This window comes from Penicillium concentricum (genome assembly GCF_028827145.1).
Source record: "Penicillium concentricum strain IBT 3081 chromosome Unknown utg000003l_segment0_segment0, whole genome shotgun sequence".
In the NCBI taxonomy this organism is placed as follows: Eukaryota; Fungi; Ascomycota; class Eurotiomycetes; order Eurotiales; family Aspergillaceae; genus Penicillium; species Penicillium concentricum.
The window spans coordinates 121,297-142,205 of NW_026622756.1; the positions used below are offsets into that span (position 1 = coordinate 121,297).

The 20,909-nt window shown below is 48.9% G+C and overlaps 8 protein-coding genes across 8 annotated transcripts; 3 read left to right on the top strand and 5 right to left on the bottom strand.

Annotated features, from left to right (window-relative positions):
• Positions 1–322: 322 nt before the first annotated feature.
• Positions 323–3,383, bottom strand: N7517_007913 (DDHD family phospholipase; the record flags this gene model as incomplete). The annotated part of the gene is made up of 4 exons (XM_056725643.1): positions 323–455; positions 504–1,679; positions 1,729–3,239; positions 3,375–3,383. Coding segments are annotated over 4 exons (2,829 nt in total), but the record flags the coding sequence as incomplete, so codon positions are not given.
• A 618-nt stretch (positions 3,384–4,001) lies between these two features.
• On the top strand, positions 4,002–6,161 carry sac6 (fimbrin; the record flags this gene model as incomplete). The annotated part of the gene is made up of 5 exons (XM_056725644.1): positions 4,002–4,024; positions 4,080–4,290; positions 4,347–5,038; positions 5,092–6,074; positions 6,130–6,161. 5 exons carry the CDS (start codon positions 4,002–4,004, stop codon positions 6,159–6,161), a joined length of 1,941 nt encoding a protein of 646 aa, XP_056576495.1.
• Positions 6,162–6,332: 171 nt separating this feature from the next.
• Positions 6,333–9,364, bottom strand: N7517_007915 (uncharacterized protein; the record flags this gene model as incomplete). Its single annotated transcript, XM_056725645.1, has 7 exons — positions 6,333–6,535; positions 6,582–6,705; positions 6,758–7,086; positions 7,778–7,934; positions 7,984–8,660; positions 8,707–8,848; positions 8,900–9,364. The coding sequence occupies 7 exons, from the start codon at positions 9,362–9,364 to the stop codon at positions 6,333–6,335; spliced, it is 2,097 nt and encodes a 698-aa protein (XP_056576496.1).
• Positions 9,365–9,691: 327 nt separating this feature from the next.
• N7517_007916 (uncharacterized protein) lies at positions 9,692–10,728 on the top strand (the record flags this gene model as incomplete). Its single annotated transcript, XM_056725646.1, has 3 exons — positions 9,692–9,927; positions 10,036–10,171; positions 10,234–10,728. 3 exons carry the CDS (start codon positions 9,692–9,694, stop codon positions 10,726–10,728), a joined length of 867 nt encoding a protein of 288 aa, XP_056576497.1.
• Positions 10,729–10,849: 121 nt separating this feature from the next.
• N7517_007917 (aminopeptidase P family protein) lies at positions 10,850–12,353 on the bottom strand (the record flags this gene model as incomplete). The annotated part of the gene is made up of 3 exons (XM_056725647.1): positions 10,850–11,050; positions 11,109–12,141; positions 12,190–12,353. The coding sequence occupies 3 exons, from the start codon at positions 12,351–12,353 to the stop codon at positions 10,850–10,852; spliced, it is 1,398 nt and encodes a 465-aa protein (XP_056576498.1).
• A 181-nt stretch (positions 12,354–12,534) lies between these two features.
• On the bottom strand, positions 12,535–13,955 carry N7517_007918 (uncharacterized protein; the record flags this gene model as incomplete). The annotated part of the gene is given in 2 exon segments (XM_056725648.1): positions 12,535–12,749; positions 12,767–13,955. 2 exon segments carry the CDS (start codon positions 13,953–13,955, stop codon positions 12,535–12,537), a joined length of 1,404 nt encoding a protein of 467 aa, XP_056576499.1.
• Positions 13,956–14,499: 544 nt separating this feature from the next.
• Positions 14,500–16,507, top strand: N7517_007919 (Zn(II)2Cys6 transcription factor; the record flags this gene model as incomplete). The annotated part of the gene is made up of 2 exons (XM_056725649.1): positions 14,500–14,631; positions 14,681–16,507. The coding sequence occupies 2 exons, from the start codon at positions 14,500–14,502 to the stop codon at positions 16,505–16,507; spliced, it is 1,959 nt and encodes a 652-aa protein (XP_056576500.1).
• Positions 16,508–16,895: 388 nt separating this feature from the next.
• N7517_007920 (uncharacterized protein) lies at positions 16,896–20,284 on the bottom strand (the record flags this gene model as incomplete). The annotated part of the gene is made up of 3 exons (XM_056725650.1): positions 16,896–17,083; positions 17,136–18,367; positions 18,399–20,284. 3 exons carry the CDS (start codon positions 20,282–20,284, stop codon positions 16,896–16,898), a joined length of 3,306 nt encoding a protein of 1,101 aa, XP_056576501.1.
• Between the last annotated feature and the right edge of the window lie 625 nt (positions 20,285–20,909).

A 20,909-nucleotide genomic window follows, 5' to 3' on the forward strand; every position in this document is an offset into this window, starting at 1 on the left:
AGCTTCCACAAAATCAAAGACAATAAATTTCAACCTCATTAAGAAGAAATCCATAAGATTCTAGGAATTATTGCAGAGAGCTTTCAACCTCACTAAGGTTGGATCATGAGAAACGGACACAGAAAGACGGAAAAGAAAGAAAAATGAAAGGTTTTGTAGGGGAGTTTGAGATTACCTAATGCCTAGCCGACTGGATACCAACTAGTCCTATTTGGGGATACTTACTAAGTAATTACTAAGTATATACTCGGGGCCCCGGACCACAGCAGGCAGGGAGGCCTACTCAAAAGACTCTTCAGATAGTGTAGTATATTTTTGGGTTTCATCTATGTTTTTGTTTATGCCTCTGTCTTCTAGAAAGCATCTGGGAAAGCATAAAGTGATTGACATCCTCATCTCCCCAATAGGTAAGATGACTGGCAATGCTGGCTATTAATGAAATATCAAAGGCTCCCCTATATTCCTGTTAATAAGGCTCAACAATGCAGGGTATAGGGTCTTACTCTTGGATACTGTAGTCCACACGACCGTTTGCATTTAAAGCACGCACTTTAGCGTCTTCGAATTTCAGCTTCCGGTCTTGGCTAATGTCGGCATCGGGATCTGGACTCTCGCCATGATGTACACTCCTGCTTTTTTGAAACCCATCGTAAAGAGTTTCCAGATCGGGATCGATCAATGTCTGATAGTGGTCATCGGACCCCTCGGACCCATGCTGAGTCGAGCCTGACTGTGACCGTCTATGGGTTGATTCGTCACCTGGTTTACCAGAAGTGCGAGCAGCCAACGAGGCGTCATCGGTATTTAGACCCAAGCTGCGGTTCAACAGACTGCTTGCGACACCCGTGGTGAAATTTGTCCACAGAGATCCCACACTTTGGCCCATGCGGCTACCGAGAATAGATAGACTCTGACCAGAGGTCGTCCAGAGGCTTTTCTTCACCGAGGGTAGAGGCTGGGGTTTCAGGGTGGCCATCGCTGGAGATATCAGAGGCTCGACCCGGTAGCTCACCGGGTCAGAAGGATGGAAGATGTTATAGAGATCTCGACACTTCGGCGTTGAGATGATACCGGGATTGTCACGGAGCGCATGTCCAGGACCATGCGAGTCCAAGTCAATCTCAACATCTAGAGCACTTTTACGATTTCGGGGATCCAAGGCAGAATATCCACCAATCGTCTTACCCTTGAGCATTTGAAAGAGTGCAATGGGGGATCCCAGACAAAAAAATTCTTCGCAGTCGAAATCAAACGCACTCGAACCCTTGGGGGTTGAGTCGTCGCTCTCTTGGGCCATTCCCTTCGAGGCACCATTCTGCCTGGTATTGGTCCCGGGCTGGTGACACAGGATGTCAAATAGAATCGCGCTTCCAAGCGAATGGCCGCAGAGACTGACTGACCCCTTGAAAGAAGGGTTTTGCTTCCGGTACAGCCGGAGGATTCGATTGCATTCTTGGATGACAATATTGGAGATATGTTCACAATACCCGCTTTGGTACAGAAGTACATCCATAGCCAAATCTGAAATGAGGTTGCGAACAGCAGGTACACTTTCCAGTGTTATATCGGACAGGCTGGGGTAAGCATCATCCTCGAGAGCATCTGCATCTGTGAGGTCGAGTTCCTTTCTGTTCTGTCGAACTCCTCGGTAAGGAAAGTCTAGAAGATGACGCCAGCACCTGATGAAATTAGCAAAAAAGAAATGCCGAGCAAAGGAGTCAGTCTCACACAGGAAGCACTTGAACACGGCAATTTTTATCGCTGTCTGGGAGCGCTGAGTTCAACGCTTGAAGGTCAGGCGAGCCTTTGTAAACGGTTTTCAGCGTCTTGCGAAGCACATTTACATCATGTATAAAATTGATGCTTTCCAGTCGTAAACCAAGTCGCTGGCCAATTCCATGGGTTACAAGAACTAGATGATCAACCTCGCGCTCTCTGTCCGCGCCATCCAGTTCCCTCGACTCTTCCATCTCCTGTTCCTCCTGCCTACGAGCCTGTTCTTCGAGGTCAGCTGGATTTTGCGGCTCGCCCGCAAGGGAGGACATTTGGCGTTCTAATGTTGATTTCGGTATACTTTCGTAACCTTCGAATCCATCAGCTGCTGTTGACTTGAGGGTATCCGTGGCTTTTTCGGCCGTTTCTTTCAAGGCATCATTCAAACCTCTGGCAGGTGTTGACTCGCCCAGTGGTTTTTGTTTGGGACCCTTTGCTTCTAATGTCTCTTTTGGCTTCCTGGGCTCGAAACCTCGGACCAGCTTCGTTCCTGGAACCCCTCCTAACTTTTGATACACCGAAGTACTGAAGCGTGACATAAGATCATCATTCATCAGCCAGGCTGTCGTAGAATCTTGATAACCGACTATCCTATTCATGTAAGCCCCAAAAAGACGATACTGTTGAGGCTCCACTGTAGGGCCGTTGAAATCATTCCCCATGCCACGAGGGGGAGAGTTCGGGTTCACTGATTGAGGGGGTTTGGGATCTGGCTCATGGGTGTTCATTGACACGCCTTTGGTCTGGCCAGGATTATCCCGTTCGCTTGTTTGCGAATTCTGTTCCGGTGGCTGGGATCTCCAGGGACACAGTTTGATATAGCCTTCTTCAAGCTGGGTAGCAAGATTTTCTTCACATGGTTTTAAGCTAGATCCATCCTGAATGAACCACGTTCCACGACGGACTTCATACACAGGGCCAATCCAATAGGTAGGACTCAGTTCTCGTTGTTCCACGTCGACATTGAAAAGAAAATCCTCATTCACGGGCACTTTGGACAATATAGGTTCGCTGTCGGTTGGCTGGTTTTGTTGGCGGGCATCTTCGATGTCCGAGAGTTTCTGAAACGTCGTCTCGATGGACTGGGAATCTTTCCCTGGGAAAGGTATGAATTTCTTCGGCGACGGCAAGGGCTTTTGGTCTGCCTTTTTCTGTCCTAGAATGGATGGTTTCCGCTTGGGCGAGTCCACTGCGTAGAACCATCTGACTTTCAATGGAGGGCAATCGGGGGGATAGCGTCGCATGCTTAATCGATGCATGTGGGTCACCGTGTGGTCCTCCCCTTGCGATCGCTGTAGGACATCTGGTTTTTGGTGATCGCCAGGCAGTGTTGGCGTTGAACTTCTTGGTGTACTCCATGGGGTGAGTGTCCCCAAGAACGACTTTTGCTCACCTGCCATGGGGAGGAGCGCCCGTCGGAAGGCAGCGAAACGAACCAGCGTGAGCAACGGTATTGAGGAAGGAAGCTAAAGACGAAAAAAAGATTAAAATTTTAGACGAAAGAAAGATTCAAGAGCAGTCAAAAAGCCGATCAACTGTTGGAGCAATGAACGTTGGAGATTGGAAATGATGTAATCCCGTGCAATGCATGGATTACGTACCGGACAACCCTGTACAATATATAATATGTATATATATTATATATCAACATCTGTTGAAATATGTATTGTAATTATAAAGTCCTAATATATTATATTTAATTTCATTATAAAATTAGAAGACTAAAGTTGTCAAATGCATTATGATGGAGAATGGGTGGGAATTCATATTTCTAGTAAGAAAAGAAGAATAAGATATTATAGATATGTTATATAACGTACTACTATATACTATATGTATACTTCATATATACATACCTAGGTATGCGTACATCTACATACATTATATGCAAAGGTGTCGACGTCATTCAATTGTTAAATACGAGAACACGGCGATACTGCCTTGATACTTATACTCCCGTACAATCATACCCCTAGTGTCATGTACTTCGTATTGTCAAGTACTCTTTCATTACGTGGCTCATGACCCCACCTCCTCGGTTCCTGTATACCTGGCTGCCTCCCTGCCCACCTAGCAATCGCATTTCTTCTGATCTGCTTTCTTTACCTCTGATCTGTTCAGGAGAACACTACTTTATCTCCTTTTTTTTTTTTTTTTTTTTTGAAAGCCCGGTCTTTCCCTGGGTGATCGCCCCCCACCTATTTTGCTAGGGTTGTGATTCTGACAAGATGAACGCTCTCAAGCTTCAGAAGTACATTTCCTCGTCATTCAATGCAACCGTATGCTGATCGTGGTCTTTACTATAGGCGTTTCCCGCAACTTGATCAAGGCGAGATCTTTTCCCTCCAGGATGCATTCAACAGATTGGATGTCGAAGACCGTGGCTACCTTGATGAATCTACCGCCATCAAAGCTGCTCAACAATCAGAACGCCAGCCGTATGATGTGGTGCGTGCAGCTTTGAAAAATGTGGAACTCGATAGCTCCCGGCGCGTGGAACTCGAAGATTATGTTGATGTAATACAACTTCCCCGCCTCCCTTTCTCTTCCCGCTGATATTAACGCCACGGCAGCTCGTTTCGAAGCTTCGGACGGCACCCACTGAAGGTGCCCGCGCAGCAACTACCCCGGCGGCCGTCATTCAAGGGGCCGGCGCTGGCACTGGAGCATCTCGGCATGTCTCCAAGGGCAGTGTGGGTGGACGAATCCATGTCCAGGGATCTTCTTCCAATGTCACGCATACGATCAACGAAGACGAACGAACCGAGTTCACGCGACACATCAATGCCGTTCTGGCGGGCGATGCGGACGTTGGCAACCTTCTACCTTTCCCCACCGATACATTCGAGATGTTTGATAAGTGCAAGGATGGCTTGGTCCTGGCAAAGTTGATCAACGACAGCGTACCAGACACCATTGATGAACGTGTTTTGAACAAGGCCGGGAAGAAGATCAAGCAGCTGAATGCTTTCCATATGACCGAGAACAATAACATTGTTATCAACTCTGCCAAGGGTATCGGATGCTCAGTTGTTAACATTGGAAGCGGGGATATCATTGAAGTGCGCGAGCACCTCATCCTGGGTCTCATCTGGCAAATCATCCGCCGTGGTCTTCTTGGAAAGATTGATATCAAACTCCACCCGGAGCTTTATAGGCTTTTGGATGAGGATGAAACTCTCGAGCAGTTCTTGCGCTTGCCTCCAGAGCAGATTCTCCTTCGTTGGTTCAACTATCATCTCAAGAATGCCAAGTGGGACAGACGGTATGTCCTACCCGATAGAGAAATATAAAAAGACACGTGGCTAACCGATGTAGGGTGACAAACTTCTCTACCGATGTCAAGGATGGCGAAAACTACACCGTTCTCCTTAACCAATTGGCACCCGATGTTTGCTCGCGTGCCCCTCTCCAAACTCGAGACTTGCTTGAGCGGGCTGAACAGGTCCTCCAGAACGCTGATTCGCTTGATTGTCGCAAGTTCTTGACCCCAACCTCATTGGTTGCCGGAAACCCCAAGCTGAACCTTGCCTTTGTCGCCAATCTGTTCAACACCCACCCAGGACTGGACCCTATCACCGAGGAGGAGAAGCTCGAGGTTGAGGACTTTGATGCCGAGGGTGAGCGAGAGGCCAGAGTCTTCACTCTGTGGTTGAATTCGTTGGATGTGCAGCCGGCGGTCAACTCGCTCTTCGATGACCTACGCGATGGCTCTGTTTTGTTGCAGGCATACGACAAGGTCATTCCTGGAAGCGTGAACTGGAAACATGTCAACAAACCACCAGCGTCTGGTGGTGAACTGATGCGATTCAAGGCCGTGGAAAACACCAATTATTCGATTGAGCTTGGGAAATTTAATGGTTTCTCCCTTGTCGGTGTTCAGGGTGCTGATATCACTGATGGCCAACGAACCCTCACTCTCGGATTGGTGTGGCAGCTGATGCGCCGTGATATTACCAACACACTCTCTGCGCTGGCCCAACGGCTGGGCAAACGCGAAATTACTGATACTGAGATGATCCGCTGGGCCAATGACATGTCTAGCAGTGGCGGCAAGTCTTCCACGATACGCAGCTTCAAGGACAAGTCTATTGGATCTGGAGTCTTCCTCCTTGATGTGCTCAACGGCATGAAGAGCAGCTATGTGGACTACGATTTAGTCACGCCCGGTCGGACCGACGAAGAGGCATATGCAAACGCTAAGCTTTCTATCAGTATCGCCAGAAAGATGGGTGCCACCATCTGGTTGGTCCCAGAGGACATCTGTCAAGTTCGGTCTCGTTTGGTCACTACGTTTATTGGTAAGTCCGGCCCTTCATCGGTATGGCCAAGATTTCAGCTACTAACAGATGCTAGGTTCCCTTATGGCTACCCATGAGAAGATGTAAGGAATACAACAGTTCACTTGGCCAATTGTTATGGCATTGCATACTCTTTTTTTTTTTCTTCTTCTTCTCTTTCAATGCATGTAAATCTCCCGCTTCTCAAGGCGGACCCCAAGTGTGGATTGCAATCAAATTTTTATTGTTACCACGCTAGATATTTGCCTCTCCGAGTAATTAAAGGTACCGCTCAAACCATGCGACTGCCTGCAAAAAGGCAGACTCCTTGGCAAAGCGGACTGTCGGCTTGGTGATATCTGCACGGACAGCAAACCCATGCTCAACGCCACCGAACAAGTTGATCTGGTACGGCTGGCCAGTCTTGGTCAGTATATCCTCGGATTCATGGCGCTTTGAGGCCGGGAAGATTGAGTCGATTTCTATCAATATTTAGTCAAGACGCTGTAACTGGATCGTATAACTTACCAGCTGCAGCAATGGACAGCGGGCCTTGGATTGCTTGTAATTCCTCTACATCGACGAAACTGGGGTGTGCCACATAGGCAACATCGCAAAGACCTGGCTGGAGCAGTCGGACGGCGTATTTTGCCTGTGTTTGTCAACTCAGGCAGCAGCAAGCCATATACAGGACATGAACATACCCCGAAGCAATATCCGATAGCACCGATCCGCTCGCAGCCCATGTTGGACTTCATTTCCTTTAGTATCACCTGGACCACGGGCTCTACACGGTTTGGGAGATGACCCGGGGGGCCTTTCAGCCATGCCATTAGATTGAAGCTAGCGGGGCGGTTCAGCAGCACCGGATCACCGTGGAATAGGTCTGGCATGACAACCAGGTAGCCATTTGCCGCTAGCTGGTCCGCAATAAGCTGCGCATTGATGGAGCGATGACCAATTACATCAGTGAGCAGCAGAATAGCACGCTTGGTAGAACAATCGGGGCGTGAGATGTAGACCTCAGCTACGTCTGTCAGCGAAATTGTCTATGTCTAGAGCGTCGGAAGTATATACTATCGCCAATTTGTTGGAGTTGACCCTTGGTTTCACCTTCATGTTTAACGCCAGTGGCGCAACAAGTAGCGGGTGGATTGGATGCCATTGGATTACGGTTGAAGAGTTGATAAAGCGAGTGAGAGTGTAAGAACGGGAAAAGGAAGAATATAGGGAGAGAGAGATGTATATATAGAAGGTGGGGGGTATACGATATAAGAGGACCGTGCCCATTTTCAAAGTAAATATGACATAACAATAATATATATCAAATCATCATACGAAATATAGCTGGATATTTAGCTATGTGGATGTATTGTTTACAAGTCTTTTATAAAGTGGCCCCATGTCCGAGAGTCATTGAGAACATATCAAACATAATCATTCAAGCAGTGACTATCCGATATCTAGCATATCAAATCAAATGATCAGATACAAGCTGCATAACAGGCTTGGCCCTGTAAATATGCCCAGCCAAAAGACGATATTACCCAACAAACGGCGACCTCGCATTAGGCGAGTCCGACTTAGTGCAGCAAGCGGCAGTTGAGACATCTGAAGGATCAGCAGGTAACCTCGGAGCCGCCGGAAGATGCACAACATGATCAGCTCATGTACACATGCAGATAAGAGAAATGTGACAAGACTGGCAGATACCCGCGACAAACGGTATTCACTGATAGAGCCATGATATACATGCCGAAATAAGAAGTTATGGACAGGACGGTTCCAATCCCGCGCGAACTGATCCCACGAGACCGAGTTCCACCAATCGGAATAGAACCCTCGGTCTGCAAACATGGTGATCTCGGCTAGAGCATTGAGCTAGATGAACTTAGCAACCGGGGTAGCAGGGGGAGAGACTTGAACTTACAACGCATTCCCAGATCACGTAGAATGCCAGTAGATACTCCATCATGAACGGAAAAAGCAGGTCACCGAGAACCCAGGGAAATTCCCGAAGTCTCTGCTGCGCAGTCATTCCTTCCTCTTTCATACGCACCGTATCCATCACCACCGGGTATATCCATGATTGAGAGACTGCGATCATAACCACAATGATGCTGAATGTGGCCAGTGTTTTCTCTGCAACATAGAGCCAATCGATGTTCTTGGTCCGGGGGTATTCAAGCTCATAGACCAATGTGGGCAATGCCATGAAATCGCAGATATTTCTTATTGTCAAGTTTTGAGGATAGTGATTGTTGGTCAGTGAACACCGGCCCTTTAATCCCTCAGATAATACCTCGATCTCCTGCTCGAGCAGCTCTCGGATGGACTTCACCTGGTTCGGTTTAAGTGGCACGCCGGTCTCAATTGTTCTAATGAGAGATAAAAGTTGGTCGGTTTCATGGGATGGAGAATAGTTCTGAAGGTCAGAAGAGCGCCGGCTAGAGTCGATTCTCTTGAGGTCTGTGATCTCAGCATTGAGTTCCATATCAACTGCAGAAGAGTGTCCTATCTCGGTAGAAATAGCAAGTCCTCTTTCTTTGGCTTTGGTTTGGTCAAGACTTGCTTTCAGCATATTTCGTTTGCGGTACATTTCCGATACTGTCCTCATTAGCTCTTACTCATTACCAAACGGAAATTGACGCACAATAGCCATTATAAGCTGCATAGCTGTGTTGCTTCATCAGCATAGCCAAGCAATGCAATACGATAAAGACCGTGTGTGTCCACGGCCAATCGCGATGATATGTCCACCATATAACGACTCCAAGGTATGCAGTTTGCCAGATCTGAATAGGTCAGTGATATAACGGGGTTGAGGGCGAACTTTTGAGACTGACATTCTGAATGATCCAACCAAGACCATTCCAGCGAATGTATCCCTTGAGTACCACTCGTTGTAGTACCAGACAGAATCCCGTCGACCAACAGAGGAGCAAGTCAGTCAGTCCGAGGACCATGACATCTTTATCTAACATGAGACGGATAATCTCATTCTTGCCCCATATGCTGCCATAGGTTCTCCAATTGTTGGCAGCAAGCCTGAACAGCATCAGGGTCACCCCCATCCAGAAGAGAACAAAAAAGCCATGGAACTGGGGGGCAGTAGTCCCCAAATTTTGAAAAGTACTCAGCTGCTGGGTGAATTTCAGGTCCTGGAACCTGAATTTTCGTTTCTCACCCGACTGATGTGAGATATTGTGGTTGAGAATCTCCTGTAAAAGCTCGGCATCCTCTGCAGTGAGTAAGTATTGACCAGCTTGTTCAGTCTCGAGCTTCACAGAATCTTCTGATTTCGAGTCCATGATTATGCATCATGTAAATCAAAAGGTTTTAAGAGATCTGCGGTCTCTTCATTTCTCTTGGCACAGATGAATGCGGTAAAAGCGGTAAAATGACGTTTGGAGTAGTATTGTCCATAGACCTCGGGGAGAAGAGTATAATATAAACAAAAACAGAAAGTCAAGTTATTAAAAGTAGAAAGAAAGAATATGTACATATATTGTAAATATATAGCTGTAAACTTCTGTCTCACCTGAAATTGTACTTCTCCGCCTTAGCTCTCTCTGCCCCTGGAGCTATCTCTTCCTCCTACCATCCCAATTACCATCCCACCTACTATTACTTGAACAATGGATACGCCACAATCACCTCAAGTTCGGGTCCCTGGCAAAACCCCCGAAAAAACCCAACCCGAACCCCATGCGATTGCGACTGCAAACCACAATTCCACCGAGGTAGATATGGGAGGAACACAGGAGACAAGCCAACCTGAACCTGTAGCTGCGCAAGAAGATTCAATTCTTATATATGTGCAGGTAGAGGAGCCACCCGCTCTAAAGAAGAACGTAGGCTTCAACTTCCTTGAGTGAGCATTCTTTTCCCCAAACTTTTGCGACCCAATTCCTTTTCTTTTCAAAATGGCTTCACCTTCCATTATCCCAGTCACTACTTGCCAGCTCACAATCAATCGTAGCTTCCTGACTTCACCCATAGTTGAGATTATCGTTGGGAAAGGCGAGGATGAGACTGTTATGACAGCTCATCAATCCCTCCTGATGGAGGCGCCACTACTAGCCGAATTTGTTACAACCTTTGAAGCGTCAAGCCCGGTGAGTTCATTCATACCCGATCCATCCATATGTATTTTTGAATACTCATTTGCGATGGATAGCGACGCATCACCCTACCAGAAGAGGACGTCGATGCCTTTGGTTGCTTCCTCCAGTTCCAATATACGCGTGATTACACTGTCGTTCAAACGGAAACACCTGCGGAAACAGCCGAAGACAAGAGCGGCGATGAGTTGCTGCGCCATGCGCGCATCTACACGCTGGCAGAGAAGCTGGGCCTGCCAACCCTGCAGCGCATTGCCCATGGCAAGATTCACAAGGTCAAGAGCTCGCCTCACGCGGAGCTTTCATATGCCCGTTACGTATACACCCATACACCAATAACAGACACTACCATTCGGAAGCCTGTGGCGACTTACTGGGCGAACCAAAGCCACGTGCTGCGCCAGGAGGTCGGGGACGACTTTAGGAAGCTGTGCATTGAAGTCCCAGAGTTTTCTTTTGATGTTTTGACTATCATTCTGGATCGCAAGCTGAAGAACGGATCGGCGGATGAGATTAAGGAAGGTGCGCGCAAGCGTAGAAGAGACATCTAGTTTATTGCCAGTTGTACAATCACATATCCAAGGATCAGCAATGTATTATCATAATTTAATATGAATATCCATGAGCGGTCCGGGGGCAAAATCTCGTTAATGGCCGCAGAGTGACTGATTTTCATAAGGCCAGGCTCTCCACCTCCTCAATGATCTTCGGGGCTGTGGTCAGATTCTCAGAACCATCCTTGGTGATGTGGATGTTGTCTTCGATGCGCACTCCTCCCACACTCCAATATCGCTCCAAGACCTCGGTATCGATGTGCTTACCGGTCTCGGGGGCCTTTAAGACGGGATCGATGATGAAGCGACAGAAATAGATCTGGTAAATAATAAGAATTGGCCGTTGAAAAAGAGGGTTCTCAAGGGGTAGTACTCACACCAGGCTCAACGGTGACCACGGAGCCAGCAGGCAGGTTAGCGCGAACACGCAGGTAGCGGAACATGGTATCCTTATCCTCATAGTTAGGGTTACCGCCGGTATCATGGGTGTCCATTCCCAGGTAATGACCGAGGCCATGGGGGAAGAAGGCCACGCTGACACGCTTCTCGAACAATTCCTCCTCGGATCCACGCAGGATACCCAGTTTCAACAAGCCACGGATGGCAATGCGATGTGCCAGCGCGTGAACGTCATCCCAACACACGCCTTCCTTGAGAATGGCAATACATTCTGTCTGCATCTGGAGAACAATCTCGTAAATCTGACGGGTCTCAGGGGCAAACCTTCCATTCAGAGGAATAACACGCGTGATATCGGCGCAGTAAGTCTGGTATTCACCGCCGGCATCGATGAGGACATTGTTCTTCCGCTGCTTAGTGACGGGGTCGACCAAGTCGACATCGTTTCTAACATAGTGAAGAGTAGCACCCCCTTCACCTCCAGCAACGATGGGGTGGTAGGACTGCTCGCGACATCCATTGGCAATGCAAGCGCCGATAATGGCAGCCTCGATCTCGCGCTCGTTAGTTGCGGTCTTCGAAGCCTGGATAGCAGCGATGTGCGCCTTGGTCGAGATATCGTTTGCCTTTCGCAAAAGCGCAACCTCGTACGCATCCTTGATGACACGAGTATCCTCAATGGCAGTCTTTAGGCTGGCAAAGTTTGTTTCCGCGAAGCCCTGGAAGCTCGTGCCCTCTGACACCTGTTCGGCCATTGCAAAAGCAGCAGTTTGTCCATTGTGGCTCGAGGCGATTGACGCCAAAGTCGAATTTACATCGGTTGTAAACAGAACGCGGTCCACGTCGTAGAGCTTAGCGGCCTCCTCGGGAGACAGGGGAAGACCAGACCAAATGACTGACTCTGGGTCGATCGGTGGAATGAACAGAGTCAATTCATCTTTGACGGCATCGTAGACCACGGCGGCATTGGGCAAAAGACATCCAGTGAGATAGAAGAAAGGACGACGCTGCCTAGATCGGGTTAGTGTTAATCTATATTCTATAATAATGCTGCATTACCTAAATGGCATATCCTCATCGCTATCCTCGATCAATCGAGTTTTTTGAGCCTCAAGGTAGATAACTCCGGCCCCGCCATGCCGAGCCTTAAGAGACTCGACGACACGACGAGCATGGGCCTTAGCCGGATACTTGGTGGCGAGAATTGTATCCACAGTAGTCATGTTGAGTGAATAGTTGGGGGAAAAGGGAGAGAAAGAGAGGAATGGTAATATTTAGAGGGTTACATTGCGGGGCTTATAAAAGCGGTTATTGCCGCAAGAGAGATACCACACAGTAGACAATCATATTATATTATTTTTTTTATCGGATTCGGATTCTTCAAATGTTCAAATCTCTCCAGGACTAGCTCTCTGAAGCAGAAACATCTTCAAATTCCATCTCCCATTGGTCCACTTCCGCAAACTTTTTGACCGCCGCGCGCAACTCATCGCTCACGCAACGAGTGGCCTCGGTTTCCATAGATTCGGAATCAGAGACATCGGACTCAGGTGGTGATGACAATGGAGAAGAGGATGGCGATGACAGAAGCGTTTCATTTTCTTTGTCGACGCCACTCGCTTGAGAACGTGAATACGTAGCTGGTTCTTTTGGTGCTGGTTGATCCTTATTTTTTTCTCTTGAATCTTCTTCTGCTTCGGATTTCGGGCGTTGGCTAATGGCTTGGGTTTGCTTTTCCCCGCCCGTCGACCGGATGATCTTTGTAATGGGTAGTTTAGCTCGTCCTCGTCACCAGATGCGGCATCATGCTGATCATCACTTTCGTCACTGTAACCGTTGGTGGCGTGGAGTCTACGCCGACGACGTGGTAAAAGCTTGTCTTGCAGGTTTGCTGTCGATAGATGACTCGGGGCTTTGTCCTTTTTCTTCTGAAGAGGCCGCGGTGTGGAATCGCCATGTGTAGCGGAGCCAGCAGGACTGCTGGCCGGTGGTAACATAGTCTGGCTCAATATTTCTGGAAATAGGTGGGATTGCGGCGTCGCTTCGACTCTTTCAATCTCAACATCCTGATCACCAAGTTCCTCGTCTTCGGATCTGACCTCCTCATCTCCAGAAAGTTGGTTTCCAATGTCATGTCGAGAATCGTCGCGTTGAATCGGTGTCGCAGTTGGAGTATCTTCTACCATATCCACAGGCGACTGTGGTACTTGAATCTCTTGGGTCGTGCGCCTTCGCTTGCGCGACCCACCGGACGAGAGCGGTGATTCGGAAGGTAACGGGGATGATGACTTCTCCGTTGGCTTGATAAGTAGTGACTTTCCCCGAGACAGATTTAGTGGTGTCGATTCATCATTGGGGCTAAGTCCACCAAGGAAGTCATCATCATCAAGATCGGAAGAGCCATCGTCGGCTTGCATCATTTGCAGAATGCTTTGCTGTCGCGGTCGCCGCCTGAAGTTGCTCAGAACTGAATTATCGAATCCAGGCGTTCCAGGAACCCGGGAGCTTGAGTCGCCTTTGCGTCCAGCGAATGATAGTGTAGAAGAATAACCGCGCGATCTTGTAGGGGGACGACTGCCGGTTCCAGGTCGACTGCCGGTGCCCGGCCGGTCTCCCATGGGTGAAGATTCAATTGCTTGTTCATGACTTTTGGTCAAGGGTGTCTGACTGCGTAGTGCTTGTCTCGGATCCAAGGCTGAGCCGCGCTCCGGCTGCGCAGGCGATTTGGCGACATTGAGGTCAACTTGTGTTGAGTCTTCTATTGCGGTGGTTTTAGGCTGACTCTTTCCCACCGTGCGACTTCGTTTGGGAGCAGGACGAGGCATGATTGAAATTGATTTGAACAGAGTATGCTAAGCCAAGATGGTTGCGCGGCTACAAATAAAGAAGATCGACGCGTTTGTTTGGGACGCGTGCACGTGGACCACATGTGACATCCAACCTATAATCTACAACGTACTGACATCTTTATACTCCCATATTTCTCTACATATATCAATACATATGTATTTGTATTTACTTTGCTTGTCATTTCATTGCACTATTCTTGTCTCACATTTTCCCATCCGATGTCACAATTGCAGGGTTGTATGCTTAACCTGCCACGGACTCACCCCCGTATCGAGTTAGGCGGGCCAACTATTATTATACAAGCACAAGGACACATTCGAACGGATTTCTATTAGAAGCCGACCTTACATTCTACATTAATGCCCGTGCCCCCAAATTCTCCGGATTATTTCTTGGATATCCCTCTCTTTGTCTCTACTTTTCAAGTATGGTCTGATGCCCGTCATGCCGACCACCCCCTCGGTTTGGAGTGGAAAGCAACGTTAAGATACAACACCCACACAATCTCAGTTCTGAACAATGACTCTGCCCCCAGAAAAAGAGATGGTAGACCCCATGGGGGACTATGCAGTTAGCGACACATCCATCGGCAAGAAAAAGCGCTCGAATACAGAGGCTGCTGAATATCCCAGAAGACGGGCAACAATAGCTGTAAGCGCCTCTGGCACATTCGAGCAAGGCAGATTTGACTTTGATTCAGTGTCAGATATGCCGGCTACGCAAGACCCGATGCAATGGGGCTCGTCCCAAGTGTCAACTCTGCTCCGATTTGAATGCGGAATGTGTCTATCGAGAACCCGGTATCAAACTCGACGCTGGCGACAAGCTCATTCTAGATCATTTGGCCAGAATTGAGAGTTTGCTACACTCAAATTTACCAAACCAAGGGTCACATTTAGCCCTCTCCGCTACCTCCCCGGCCACCAGCAACGATACAAACCTCGGTAGCGACGATCCATTAACGAAAACATCATCCAGCGGATTGCCGGTCCATGGAAGATTGTCTGCCGTTGGACTCGGTTCCTGGGTCAATCCACCTGCCAGTCTAAGCATCTCTACGATGCCCAAGATGCATACCACCCCTGCTCTTCATCTCCTCCAATGGCCGCTAATTCGGGATTTGGTCTCTGGGGTCTATGACCCGCAGCACCTTCTTCAATTGGAGATGGCCCGCGAGCCATTGCGGCTGACTCCAAATTCAGGCTTTGATTTGACAAATGCATCCACGTATGCCCAGGCATTTTTCAACTACGGAAACGTTTGGTACGCCTGCGTGAACCCTTATACGTGGAATCGATATTATCAATCAGCTCTCGCGCAAGGATTTCAGGAAGGACCCATGAGTTGTCTTGTTCTTCTGGTCTTGGCCCTAGGAAGCGCTAGCCATAGTGGCAGTATCTCCTTTGTGTCACCAGATCGTGAACCGCCGGGACTTCCTTATTTTGCCGCTGCATGGACCTTTCTACCGTCAGTCATGATGCGAAATACCGTGGTCGCGGCGCAGTGCATGGTCATGGCCTCTGCCTACCTATTCTATCTAGTGCGGCCCCTGGAAGCCTGGACCTTGCTATCCAGCGTGAGCATGAAATTGCAGTTGTTGTTTGGCAGTCCAAATCGAATCCCAACCCAGTGGAGAGAGCTGAGTGTGAGGGTATACTGGAACACCTTGTTGTTTGAAAGCGATCTTCTCGCAGAATTAGATCTCCCCCATTCTGGCATTGTCAATTTTGAAGAACTCGTGGATTTGCCAGGAGGCTTTGAGGAAGAAGATGAGGATGACGGCGAGGAGGAAGAAGGAGATCATAATGAAGGCGAAGAACGCCGAACAGCCAGGAAATATCAGGGCTCGTCACGCCCGGTTGACTCCCAGCTGGCTGTTCGGCGTGACGAACTCTGGTACTTCCTAGCAGAAATTGCGCTACGAAGACTCCTCAATCGCGTCAGCCACATCATTTATCAGAAAGACAGCACCCACACTCTCGCCTCATTGGGTCCGATTGTCTCCGAGCTCGACTTTCAGCTGTCTCAGTGGTACGATAGTCTTCCCCGGTCCGTCCAATTTCCTTTGACCCAAAAGCCTATCTCCAATCCGGTTCAAACGGTGTTGAGGCTTCGCTACAATGCATGCCGTACTATTATATACCGTCCATATATCTTGGCTGTTTTTGAGAATGAACAGGCTGGAGCAGACCCGGGGGTGAAAGAATGTTGCCGGCGATGTTTGGATGCTACACTCCGTCAGCTGGAGCATATAACCAGCCACCGCGAAGGCCACCTTCCATACCTGTGGCAGGGTGCCCTGTCAATGGTATCACAGACGTTGCTGATAATGGGTGCCACGATGTCTCCTACCCTATCTATCCTACTCCCCCCCGTTCCACAGATGGATGCGATCATTGCGGGAGTGGTCAACGAGGTAGAGAGGTATGCACACCTAGCACCCAGCCTCAAACTGTCAGCCGAGATTATCCGAGATGCAGAGAGACGACGACAAATTTGTCTTCGATCGGCTAATATGTGCCTCTGAACTGCACACTTCTGAGGGAATTAGTGCTAGACCTTAATTCATCGTCGATAAAGATATTTGTATATAGGAACGCGAACAAGTACTAAAAGAATTGGATTGAAGGTGTGTGTGATATGCATTAAAGTGTGTCGTTAGGGCTCGCACCGAGGCAAGATCACCCAAAATAAACAGTTTATATGAGCAAGAAACAAACGGCGTTAGATAAAATCCCATCTCATGACAATTATGTTCTTAAATCATCAAATATCTCACGGGTTAAAAATCATGGTATCTCAAAAGACATGGGGGAGATCAAATATGGACATCAGGAATATCAAAAGACCCAGGAAAACTCCAGGCCTCCACTGGCTTTCAGGGGGGATAATTATCGTATGGCTTCATATACTTCCTAGACTAACACCCACTCGCTACCTCGCTTGATGAACTTGTCGAGCATCAGGCCCACATCAGCCAGTGCGAACCGACAAATGTAAAAGCCAAAGAATTCGGCAGCATGTCGTGTGCTAAGTTCCAGACCAACGTGGGTTTTAGACGAATGTTTGAGTCCAGGATCCTCAACCTGCTGAGCAATTTGTTCTGATGATGGAATTAGAATGGTGTCAAGGCATATAGACGAGAGAATTCTTACCTAGCACTTGTGCAGCATCAAAAAGCCGCGCCAATGCCCCCATGTAGTTTGCGTTGGGCCCAGAGAATTCAAGCTGGGTAACATTGCGCTTCGCAGGTGTGCCATGTACAGATGTCATTGGGACGGAGTTGAGAATCAGATTGTCCTTATTACTTTCTCGAGAACTGGGGACCGGAGTGGTTGTCCCAAGCCCGGAGGTTTTTGCGCGTAGTCTTTTCCATGTCAGGTATGACTTGTTCGGCGCAGCTTCCGGTTGAACAGGTTCATCCGGCGTGGAAGCCGGCTTAAACAATGGCATTGATGCTTGGACTCCGACGTCATTACCCAATTTCTTAGTCAAGAGAACCTGAACTTGGTCGAGTATAGTATCAAACGACTGCATCTCCTCCAGAACCGCATCTGCATCATATGTATCGACCTGAGCCAATTTGAGCAGAGCGGCGGTCAGAAGATCACAGTTAGACACTTTCTCTTCGAGGGCCTTCAGTTTGACATTTTTCACACGCCAGACATCTCGAGGAATAAAGAGCTTCTCTGACAGATAGCCACCCTGAGGATGGGCGAGTGTCTGGTAGAGACATCTCATTAGCCAAAATGGGCGGAGCAGGAAAGACTCTGGACATGGCTCTAGAGGAAGCGGGGCATTGGCCACCAATGAATTTGGACGGCCAAGAGCTGTAGATGAGTGCATGTTGCTACCAAATAGGTTTAATCCGCCGCTTGGCAGACCATTTTGATTGAAGTTGAAGTTGGCCAGGGTCGGTGTAGGTAAAACAGGAACGCCGCTAGTCGCGCCCCTTTGAGTGTCAGGGAATGCACCGCTCCACGGGGTGCTTGGGGATTCCGGGCACATATCAGGGATCTGAATCGGAACAGAGGCATTCCGAGCTCGGAAAGGCTTTGTATTTGAGTGGAGTTTGTTCAATCCATCTGGAGCCGAGGGTACTTTGCCCATAGGCCGCGCTGACAGCGGCAGGGGTGGCAGTTCATTCTCGTTGTCTTCATGGGTACGAGCTTTGGAGAGGCTGGCGTGGTCCGTGAAAGAGCCCACCGATGGGTTACGTTGTGTCGGGTGCAAAGTGGAGCGGGCCCCATGGGTAGAAGGTTCGTCTTTCGGTAACGGTTGCGGGCGGTTTGCTAGTGGGGTTGCAAAATTTTCCAAGGCCGATGATGCATTGGAATTAGCGCGAGAGGAGCGGGTATTGGTCTCGATTTTAAGCTCGCGAGTCTGACTGGATAGTCTCCGGGCTCGCACTCCTGGACCCGTAGAGGAGGCGAGTGAGCCGATAGAACCAGCGCGGTTTGATATCGAGGCCCGCTTTGAAGGAGCTGGGAAGTCGGATGACGCTGGCAAGGGGCGGCAAAGCCGAAGATGGAGGAGAAGAGGGCATGGTATATGGTTCGGGTCTTAGGTCGCCTAGTGGCAACACATCGTCTTCTGCAAGCGTAGACAGTGCACCCCCAGTGCTTGCGACATTGGACGTTGCGGAGCTTTCCCAAGTCCTCCCAGACATGTTGCTAGAATCCGACTCTCGAGGGAGTGCCGACTTCGACTGAATGCCGAACTCAAAGTCATCCATCACGTAGCCCTTGGTCATCTCTTCTAGCAAACGCTCCTCTTCCTCTGCTTCATCGTCTAGATATTCCGAATTACGGGAAATGATGGGGTCATCCCCGTAAGTTGTCTGTTCCTGGATCCGGCGCATTTCACGATCACGGTTCATTGCCTCTGCTTCCTGTTCTGCCTCGCGCACTCTTTGCTTCGCTAATTGTATGTTCCTGCGAGCATTTGAAACAATAACATCGCTTTCCTCTTCTTTGTGCTCCAGCACCGGCTCCAGACCTTCATCATATGCAGCTTCCACGGCCGCATCGAGGGCTGCATCAAATTCGGCCTCGGTGTCATTACTGAGACGACGGCTTGTCCGACGACGAAGGTACACCGATGACGCCTTGGAGTTTGCCGATGAGGGTGATGAAGCACCCGATTCATCAATTGTGTCCAACCAGGAAGTGGATTCATTGGTGTCCTCCTGACTTCCTGTCAGCAATGCTATAGTTCGGGGTTGATCTTCCAAGGCAGACGGCTTCAAGGATTGTCGCCGAGGGGGAACAGCTTCCAGGGAAAAACCCTTTGCCTCTTCCAGTGGGATCTGGTGGAACCCAAAGCTGGAACGAGGCGAGCTCTGCTGGCTCTCAATATGAGGTCCATCATTTGTCGAATGAAGCAATTCTCCATATGACTCTTGGCTGAGGGGTCGATCTGGAAGAGCTTTATCATCACTCTCCTGGAGAGGAAAGTCCATACGATGAAGTTCCGTGACCCGGAGCATATATGTGTCTCGAATTTCTTGAAGTTTGAGTTTCTCTTCGTCTCCCCCATTGCTACGGAGCATGACAAGCTGCAACAAGTTGCAAGCGTCGGTGTAAGCTTCCATGGCACCCTCAAAATTGGCGGCGTTGTCAAGAAGCACTGCGGTATTTGCTTTCTGAAGTGCCTTTGACAGCATCACCTTTTGGGTCTGTCCATGTTGTATAGCCGCCGAGTCTCCTTCCCCGTCATTTAAAGAAATGGACCCTCCACTGGTCCGAGCAATTGGAATATCTGTTTGGTGGCTATGTGTCGAGGGCTGAAAAAGATGGCTTGAGGCCGCAAATGAGAGATCGAGGTGTTGGGATGCTGAGTCATTGTTGAATATGGCAGACTTCTCCAACCCCGGCAGATCGAGCATCGGCAACCCATTCAACCCCGGCGCACGTTGGGGGCTGTGGCTCCCCCGTCCACGGTTGTAACCTGACATTGACATTTTCGAACTCCCCCGACGATGATGACCGATATACTCCGAGGGACTTTTGCTAGACGCCGTTGATTGGGACCATCGATTCAAACTCCCTAGCCCTTCTTTGATAGGGCTAGTCGCTCCGAGACCCTCCGGGGACAAGTTTGCCACATTCTCTGTAAGCACACCGAGGCCAGTGGGTGTGACCGCACCTGGCGGCTTTACCATTCGAGCCCGAGAACTAGGCCGTGACGAGCGAGAGGAAGGCCGGTTGGGGGGTCCAGACGGTGGTTCCGATGCAAAGGGGCCAGAAGGACGTCTGAAATAGGATGAATTGGGATCATCATCCACTGCCGTGTGGTGAATCATTTTCGCAAGATTGAGGTTTAGCGAATGATTTAGATGTCGGAGATGTAATATATCGAGTGTGTTTGCGACTGTGTACCCTCGAGGCACTATGCGCGACCAGACAAGCACAATAGAAAGGAATGGGTATCTGCAACCAGGTCCTGTGTGTCTTCACTCATTCTTCGCAAGTCTGGAGTGTTGGATGTCGTATGTCTAGGGTATTGGTTTGAAAACCCCCTATCCGTCTCAATACATAGCTTCGTAATCGGTAGGGCTCGAGGGTTTCAAAATAGTAGGCTGAGAGACATTATTTCAATTGACCTAAAAACGATTAGGATATTGCGAATTACGAGGATGAGGATTCAAACTCACGGGATTTGCGTGAACCATGCGCAAAAAACCCTTTTAAACAGAATAATAGTGAAGGTTAGGTTCGGGGTTCGTCAGGGGGGTTTGTAGTCTTCAGGGGAGGTTCCCGGGTTGCCGGGCGGTGGGAAGGGGGGAAAAAAAAACCAATGCGAGAATATATGAAAGATTAGAAGTAATAAGAGAGGATTTTGTCTTGATTATTTCAATTCTGAATTTTGGATTCTTAAGGGAGAAGAGAGGGGAAAAAAACAAAAACAAAGGGGGACACTTCTCCCTA